The sequence below is a fragment of the Orycteropus afer genome, unplaced genomic scaffold (genome assembly GCF_000298275.1).
Source record: "Orycteropus afer afer isolate SDZICR_OR568_19922 unplaced genomic scaffold, OryAfe1.0 scaffold00057, whole genome shotgun sequence".
Taxonomy (NCBI): domain Eukaryota; kingdom Metazoa; phylum Chordata; class Mammalia; order Tubulidentata; family Orycteropodidae; genus Orycteropus; species Orycteropus afer.
Window position 1 is genome coordinate 8,980,712 of NW_006921644.1, and position 9,283 is coordinate 8,989,994.

Genomic DNA, 9,283 nt, shown 5'->3' on the forward strand with positions numbered 1-9,283 from the left:
GGATTGCCCAACCTTCCTTCCGAGGAGTGGCTGGTGGGTTTGAACTGCCAGCCTTCTGGTTAGCAGTCAAGTGCCTTAGACACAATGCTACCAGAGTGAGCTGAAATGGACCAGTTCGGTCCATTTTGAATCAACCATATGATCTACTATGCTGGGAATGACAATTTGAAGAGGAATGGCATGGCATTCATCATCACAAAGGATATTTCAAGATCTGTCCTGAAGTACACTGCTGTCAGTGATAGGATAATATCCATATGTCTGCAAGGAGGACCAGTTAATACAACTGTTATTCAAATTTATGCACCAACCACCAAAGCCAAAGATAAGGAAATTAAAGATTTTTTTTTATCAACTTCTGCAGTCTGAAATCGACCGAACATGCAATCAAGATGTGTTAATTATAACTGGTGACTGGAATGCAAAAGTTGGAAACAAAGAAGAGTTACCGGTAGTTGGAAAATTTGGCCTTGGTGACAGAAATAACGCTGGAGATCGCATGGTAGAGTTTTGAAAGACCAATGAGTTACTCATTGCAAATACATTTTCAACAACACAAACGGCGACTGTACACTTGGACTTCACCAGATGGAACACACAGGAATCAGATCCACTATATCTGTGGCAAGAAGCAATGGAAAAGCTCATTATCTTTAGCCCAAACCAGGCCAGGAGCTGATTGTGGAACAGAACATCAACTGCTCATATGCAAGTTCAGCTTGAAGTTAAAGACAATTAAAACAAGTCCACGAAAGCCAAAATATGATCATGAATTTATCCCTCCTGAATTTGGAGACCATCTAGATAATAGATTTGATGCATTGAACACCAGTGACCGAAAACCAGGTGAGTTGTGGGATGACATCAAGAACATCATCCATGAAGAAAGCAAGAGGTCATTAACAAGACGAGAAAAAAAGAAAAGACTAAAATGGATGATAGGAGAGGCTCTGAAGCTTGCTCCTGAGCAGAGAGTAGCCAAAGCAAATGCAAGAAATGACAAGATGTGATGGTTATGTTTGTGTGTCAGCTTGGCTGGGCCTGGTTGAGTGGCTGGGCAGCTGGATGTAGTATTCCCCGTGATGAGACTGGTAATCAACTCCATGGTGGAATCTACTGGGAGCAGCTGAGTAGCTGTCTTTGGGTATGTGGTTTGCTTCCTGTATATAAGGAGCTGCTTTGAGAATGGTCTCTAGCTTATGGCACGCTTGGACACTGCATGTAGCCGTGTGGTTGCTCAGCAGCCTGCTGTGCTCTGCCAACCTTGGGACATAAAATAGACTTGAGTTAATGGCCTGCCGTGTTGTTTGGTAACATCGGGACTGTGCCTTTTTACTTGTCAACCTTGGAGCTTCTCAGCCTCAGCATCCTGCAGTTGTCTGAGTGAAGAAATGCCTTTAGCTCCAGTGGGCCGGGAGCAGGAGGCAGAGCTGGACCTCAAGGTTGAGGGGCTCTCACCCAGCCCCTAGAGCCTGGCACTTTGAACTTGGCCTTAAAGCCTCCAAATTGTAAGAGTAAACTCCTGTTTGTTAAGGCCATCCCATTTGTAGTATATTTTCTCATCAGAGCAGTACTAGGTAACCAGAACACAAGATAAAAGAGCTGAACCAAAGATTTCAAAGAGCGTTTGAGCAGACAAAGCCAGTTACTATAATGAAATGTGCAAAGACCTGGAGTTAGAAAATGGAAAGAGAAGATACGCTTGGCATTTCTCAAGCTGAAAGAACTGAGGAAAAAAATGTAAGCCTCAAGTTGCAATATTGAAAGATTCTGTGGGCAAAATACTGCATGATACGGGAAGCATCAAAAGATGATGGAAGGAACACACAGAGTCACTCAGTATATCACAAGGAACTGGTCGATCTTCATCCATTTCAGGAGGTGGCGTATGATCAAGAACCATTGATAGTGAAGGAAGAAGTCAAAGCTGCATTGAAGTAATTGGTGAAGAGCAAGGTTCCAGCAATTGACAGAATACCCATTGAGATGTTTCAACAAATGGATGTCCCACTAGAGGCACTCACTCAGCTATGCCAAGAGATTTGGAAGATAGCTACCTGGCCAACTGACTGGAAAAGATCCATATTTGTGCCCATTCCAAAGAAAGGTGATCCTACAGAATGTGGAACTTATCGAACAATATCATTAATATCGCATACAAGTAAAATCTTACAGAAGATAATTGAAAAACTGTTGCAGCAGTATATTAACAGAGAACTTCCAGAGGTGCAAGCCGGATTCAGAAGAGGACATGGAACAAGGGATATCATTGCAGATGTCAGATGGATCTTGGCTCAAAGCAGAGAACACCAGAAAGATGTTTACTTGTGTTTTATTGACTATGCCAAGGCATTTGATTGTGTGGATTATGACAAGTTATGGATAACATTGAGAAGAATGGGAATTCCAGAACACTTAACTGTACTCAAGAGGAACCTTTACATAGACCAGGAGGCTGTCGTTAGAACAGGCTGACACTGTATGGTTTAAAATCAAGAAGGGAGTGCGTCAGGGTTGTATCCTTTCACTATACTTATTCAATCTGAATGCTGAGCAAATAACCTGAGAAGTTGGACTATATGAAAAAGAGCATGGCATCAAGATTGGAGGAAGAATCATTAACAACCTGTGATACGCTGATGACGCAACTTTGCTGAAAGTGAGGATGATTTGAAGCACTTACTGATGAAGATTGAAGAATACAGTCTACAGTATGGATTACATCTCAATACAAAAATAATGAAAATCCTCACAACTGGATCTGTAAAGCAGCATCACGATAAATGGAGAAAAGATGGAAGTTGTCAGAGACTTCATATTACTTTGTTCTACAGTCAACACCAATGGAAGCAGCAGTCAGGACATCAGATGACGTGTAGCACGGGGCAGGTCGTTTGCAAAAGACCACTTTGAAGTGCTGAGGAGCAAAGATGTCTCCTTGAGGAATAGGATGTGCCTGACACAAGCCATGATATTTTCAATCGCCTCGTATGCATGTGAGAACTGGACAGTGAGTAAGGAAGAAGAAAGAAGAGTCGATGCTTTTGAGTTGTGGTGCTGGCAAAGAATGCTGAAAGTACCAGGGACTGCTCAAAGAACTGACAAATCTGTCCTGGAGGAAGTGCATCCAGAAAGCTCCTTGGAAGCAAAAATGGCCACACGTCATCTCACATACTTTGGTCATGTTATCAGAAGGGACCATTCTCTGGAGAAGGATGTCATGCTTGGTAAGGTGGAGGGTCCACGAAAGAGGAGAAGGCCCTCAACGTGATGGATTGACACATTGGCTGGGGCAGTGAGCTCGAGCTTAGCAGGGATCTCGGAGCTGGCGCAGGACCGGGTGGTGTTTCGTTCTGCTGTGCATAGGGTCACTATGAGTCGAAGACGACTTGACAGCACCTAACAACAATGACAACAGCAACATGGCTCTAATTTCCAGGTTCCCGGATTACTAACAGCTGAGCACTGTTTGGTTACTTTGACATGTTTATCGACAGTGTCGCTCTACCCTTTGAATTACCTGAGCTTGCCTTTCTCTCAATGACTCAGGGTTAATAATCTTTCCCTCCACCTTACCAAGCATGACATCTTTCTCTAGAGAATGGTTCCATCTGATAACATGACCAAAGTATGTCTTCCCACCACAGGGACTTTAAACTTCATGTATGATGCACTTAAATTTTGGGGGGCAGGGGGAGGGTATGTGAAAGCAGTACATTTTTAACTTTAGTATCAAATGTGTCAATCTTTATCTTCATGGTTTGTTGATTTTTAGTTTTTAAAAGATAATTTAAAGAAATTCTTCCCTATTCTGAAGTAATAAAGACATTTGCCTGTTTTCAGAGTTGTAAAGTTTTTATTTTCATACTCGAGTATGTAATATGCCTGAACCTGTCCTATTGATTTTTGTATGTGTGTGAGGTGAGAATCAAACCCTTCCCCGGACCCCTCCGTGCATGCAGTGGCTGGTGGTCCTGGCATTTTTTTAATATACATTTTATTGAAATATGGTTTATGTACAGTGACATACACAATGCCGCATCATTTCTTGCAAGCCCGATTCTTGGTTGACTGTCTGCTCCTTCTTAGGGGGCACTTTGCATGTAGGCCTGGCTCTGGCTCTGGCCCCACTGTGTGCCCCTGGCTTTGTCTCTGCCATTACCACAGTTTAATTGCAATAGCTTTATAGTAAGTTTTCTGGTAAAGTACACACCCTTTTCTTTGTATTATTGTGGTTATTTTTGCTGTCTTCAGTCCTTTAGTCTTTCTCATGGATTTTATGATCAGCATGTCAAGTTACATGAAAAACCCTTCTGGAATTTTGACTAGAATGCATTGGAACGTCCAAGTAAGTGTAGGAACACGAACTTCTTGATGATAGTGACTCTCCAGACACGATTGTGGTCTGCGGCTCCATTTATTCAGGCCTTCCTCTGTGTCCACTTCAGGTGATTAACGTTTTCTGTTTCAGTTTAAAAACAAACCAACTAGTCTGGGAAACATCTTCAGGCTTTTTTACATATGAAAGCTGAAATTGTACCAAAAAGGAAAGAAGAGGGGGAGGGGTGCTTGCACATCAGGTTAGACCTTGGCTAGTGGTTGACAAACCTGACTAGCCTCATAGGCCCCTTCCTTGGTAAGTAAATACGTACAAGTACACGTGTGCAGTGTATGTAAGATTTACATATGGCGCTCTTTCATTTGGTACAACGAGGCAGGAGCAGCGAACCCCATAGGATTGTGGAGTGTTGCAGTGGCAAGCGTTCTGCTCTCCTACAGAGACATTGCTCCCCTCCGCTAAGAGCTTTTCGTTTCTGCTTTAGTAGTAGTTGAAAGTTTGTGCTGCTGGCAAGATAGGATGGCCAGTGTTCTAACAGAGTCAGAAAAAACAAATTCAGGTAGTTTTCATATGTGATCTTAATTATTACTGTTAATTTTTAAAATGTAACTGACATATTTTCTAAACCTGTGCTCTAGCTTATAAACCTGAATGATTTATAAATGAATTGTTCCAACTGAAAAAAATAAAGTCTGCAGCTTGTTTTGAAACTACAAATGTAATTGTGGAAAAATGATTCTTGAAAATTCCCAGAATCTTAACATTGGAAGTGACATGCACACCTCTAGCAATTACTAAATAAATAAGTCCATGATAACAGAGTACATTTTGCAGGGGTGTGTGTGTGCGAGAGAGAGATTTTGTGTGGGTATGAAAGAGACTGTGTGTGTGTGAGAGAGAGAGAAAGAGAAAGGCTTGTGTATGAGAGAGACTGAATGTAAGAGAGAACAGGTATGATAGACTCTGTGTATGTGTGTGTGGTGATGCAGAATTTAGTGTTATTCTCAGAGGCCTTGTTTCTCAATGGGATTAAAAAGGAAGTAGTAAGGGTTCACAAGGGTATTTTAGACAGTAAGCAGAACAAAACCGGCATCACCAAAAAGAGCCTTTAAAATGTTTGCTTCCTTATCGAAAAGACTCTGTTGCTTTCAGGAGACTGCAGTACTGCTTAGACTAGCCGTTGATTCTCTTCCTGACGTAAGTGGATTTTGGGATTTCACATTGCTCACTTCATTCACATTTATGCGGGCAACTTTGTTATAAATTTTTTATATTCTTATAGTTAGCTGTGTACCAAAACCAAACTCACTGTCGTTGAGTTGGATCAAGTCATAGCAACCCTTCCTTAGATTTCCAAGGTGATATCGCCACGGAAGTAGATTGCCCCATCTTCCTTCTGAGGAGTGGCTGGTGGGTTTGATCCACCAGAGTTCTGGTTAGCAGTCAGATCCCTTAGGTACTGTACCACCAGTGCTCCCAATTAGCTGTGTAGTTAGAGAAGTTTGAATACTTCTTGCAGTTTTATTCTGCTGTGTGTTTGTTCTGTCCATCGACAGACTCTAGGGGCATCTTCTGATGGATGGCAACAACTGATTGACGTAAAGATACCTATTCCTGGGCAGTTTATATGTGTATGTGTGTCCACGTGTGTGATGACTTCTACGGTGCCAGCACTTGTTCCAGCATTACTGGTCCTGCGGGGAAGCTGTCTCAGGTTAGAGAATCAAACCAGTGCTCCAGATGTGCTGAGGAAGCGGCAGCGCAGCCAGGAGCGCACAGTCTTCAGGTGCGAGGTCTCGTGTAACGAGGTCCTGTTCTGCCACTTCCTGACCACGTGACTTGAAACAGGTCACCCTTGGCATTTTCATCTGTCCCATGCTGGAGGTAACAGCACTTCTGTCACCTGGTTAGTGAGAGGCATGGGCTACTCTGCCCAGCGCAGGCAGCGTCCTCAGCGGTGGCTCCTGCCAGCATGTCTGCACGCTCGGCCTCTGGTCCCTTCCTGCAGTTCCTTCGCGTGGGCAGGCGTTCCCTCCTGCGTGGCACTTGGCCCAGGGTTTGGAAGACAGGTGAGTTGTGTGATTCCTGATGGTGAGTGGTTGTGGGAGGGCCCTGAGGACGGTGTGAGCCTTTCACCGGGGCTCTGCTGTGGGTCAGGGCTGAAATGGAGGAGTGCTGAGGTCCTGTCAGGAATTGAGCTCGCTCTGGGATCTGAAGAATTTCATCACAGTTCTCTTTTCCAAGCGAGGGAGCCTGGAGAGATTGCTTTGTGTGTTCCATACCTTTTAAATGACACAGTTATCTTCACATTAGAGGCTGGTCTTTTGCTGTGTCATCTTATGAAGCTGTTTGGCTCAGAAAAAGAGATGACTTCTTGATAGGGCTACAGTGAGTTTGTGTCAATACATTGATTGAAAATACTACACTTCTAGCACCTTTGTTGTTGTTACGTGCCCTCCAGTCAGACTCGACTCATAGCAAGCCCTCCTTGGGTTTCTGAGGTGGTATCACTACAAAAGTAGGTTGCCCCATCTTCCTTCCAAGGAGTGGCTGGTGGGTTTGAACCGCCAGCCTTCTGGTTAGCAGTCAAGTGCCTTAGGCACTACGCTGCCAGAGCTCATTAAGAGTGTGTTGATGTTGGTCACCAGGGGGAGCCCGAGGGTCATGAGCGGAAAGCTTGTGTTCCTTGTGGAGCCCCGGGCTGGCTGCCCCCCAGCGGCCCTTTCTGCTCCATGCTCTGTGCCCGCAGGGATTGCTGCTAGCCCCTGGAATGGGATTTGGGTGGGGAGTGGATAGTCTCTCACCCAGGGAATGCTCTTTCCGGGTCACCGTGGAGGCTGGGGTGATCCTGGGTGTAGAGAAGTCCTGAAGTCTTCTGTTCCTTCTGAACTCCCAGTGTGTCTTAGCTTCCTGGGTGATGATTCTCTGTGGGGAGACTCGCCTCCGTTACTGGGAGGAAGCTTTCTTTGGTTCTGCCTTTAGGGACAGTAGGCTGTCTGTGTGTGTCTTCTCACCACCTCTGCCCCATCCTGAAGGCGCTTGTCCCAAATGTGTCCGTCCCAAACAGCCCCCCTCTGAATAGATGCAGGTGAACCTCGTTTGACTGCACCTTGCCTCAGTGGCAGGTTTGTGGCAGCCCCGTGCCGACCAAGTCTGTTGGCACTGTTTTCCAACAGCCTGGGCTCACCTCGTGTCTCTGTGTCACACTTGGGTCGTTCTCACGATGTTTCAAACTGTTCACCATGCTGTCGCCCATGTAATGGGCTGCAGTAGGTGTGAGCGTCACCTCCCTGCGTGCTGGGGCACCACAAGGTTCCGCAGACTCGTGTGGCTGCGGGACTCACTTCACTGGGGTGGTCTGGAGGCAAGGCCGTGCTGTTGCCATGGTGGCCATAGGATGGAGTAGGTAGGAAGGAGGGAGAGTCTGGATGTGCATAGAACCTCCCTGTGTCGTGTAAAAGATGAGGCGTTTACCATCTTGCTTTTCTCTCTTCCAAAAAAAGGAAATTGTAAGGGGGGGGCCTAGCAGTGCTCGGGCGTCAGAGAGAGCCTTCACTGGCGGAAAGCAGCCTGTCCTGTCTGCTCAGTCACTGATGCCATCGTGTGGGAAAATGCGGCTGGGAAGTATTTTACTGACGCTGATTTGCATGCCACCTGGAGTCCATTCTGATGGGGTTCTCCTTGCCTTTTAGACTTGTTAATAGCAGTGAACATTGCAAAGCATTTCTGAAGTGGTGGCTTTTCCTTTAAATTATGTAAAAATGATGTATGTTTGACCCTGGGGGTGTGTGGCTTTGGTAAAAGTAATGTCACAAGAAATTGTATGTCGTATTAATGAAGTAGGATGTGTTTGTTAAATTAAAATTTGTTTTCCTCTTCCACATGCAGCTCCCTCCGTACAGTGGGACGGTTTTGTGTGGAGCGCAGCCTGCAGACGAGCTCCCCTGTGGCGACGGTAAGCTTGCTCTCTGCTTTCTTTCCCCGAAGCGAGTTCTGCCATACGGGTGGGGTGGGCAGGCTACCCTGGACACAGTGTTTGCCCATTTGACTTGTTCATGGCTTGACGTTTTGCTGTAAACTATAGCAGATCAATCCCTGAATCACCTTGGATAATAAGTTAGTCTCTTCTGTGCCTCAGTGTGCCAGATGTTCGAGGTTCAGTTCAGGAATAGCTGTTAAACTCTTTCTCTCAGCAGTTCTCAGTACCACAGGTAGGGGATTTCTTCATGCTGCTTTGCAGACGCTCTGCCGTGAGCTTTCCTGTCTTGCTGAAGCATCTGGGGCAGAGTTGGCTGGTCTCGGAGGGGGTTTTCTTTTCACTTCCTGCTCAGTGGCAGCTGGGCTTTGTTCTTGGAGTCGACATTTGTGTCCTGTCCATCCGTCTAACTCTTGGGAACTTAGGTAGCCTCTCTACCTCCTGGCTTGTTGTTTGTATGTCCCTGTCACAGCCACTGAGCTGATGACCAGAGATTGGATTTGGGGTTGTTTAAGCATTAGGTGTCTGCCAGAAGCAGAGTCAGTTAAGGACGGCAGGCTGCCAGTACGCAGTTGGAGTCTACCAGACCACTCTTCAGCCTGGGCACTGCATTCAGGATACTAATTAGCTTTCGAGAAGCTGAGAGTCAGCTGTGTCTTTGAGAGCGAGGGTTGTGGATGTCCTTTTTACTTATCATGATCAGACCTATGAACAAGGTTTTACTATTAGACAGTTTCTTTTGTTCCTTCTTTTTTTAAAAAATTTTTATTGCGATTTGGGTGAAAGTTTACAGAGCAAATTAACTTTCCTTAAAGCAGTTCACATACACTTTGTCTCATGACATTGACTACAATTTCCCACAGTGCAATGAGAGCTCCTCTCCCAATTCCTTCCCATAGTTACCTCTTCCCTGTGTCCATCCCTCCATGCACTCCTGCCCCCTGAGCTGTCTCCCTGTGCATAAACAG

At 45.4% G+C, this 9,283-nt stretch overlaps 1 protein-coding gene across 1 annotated transcript in view; it reads left to right on the plus strand.

The window, feature by feature from the left end:
* The window catches only part of USP10 (ubiquitin specific peptidase 10), a 78,156-nt gene that overhangs the window by 33,813 nt on the left and 35,060 nt on the right, over positions 1 to 9,283 (plus strand). The window contains exon 3 of the mRNA XM_042780735.1: positions 8,228 to 8,294. Within this exon, the coding sequence (XP_042636669.1) occupies positions 8,228 to 8,294 (67 nt within the window). The remainder of the gene's footprint in view (positions 1 to 8,227; positions 8,295 to 9,283) is intronic.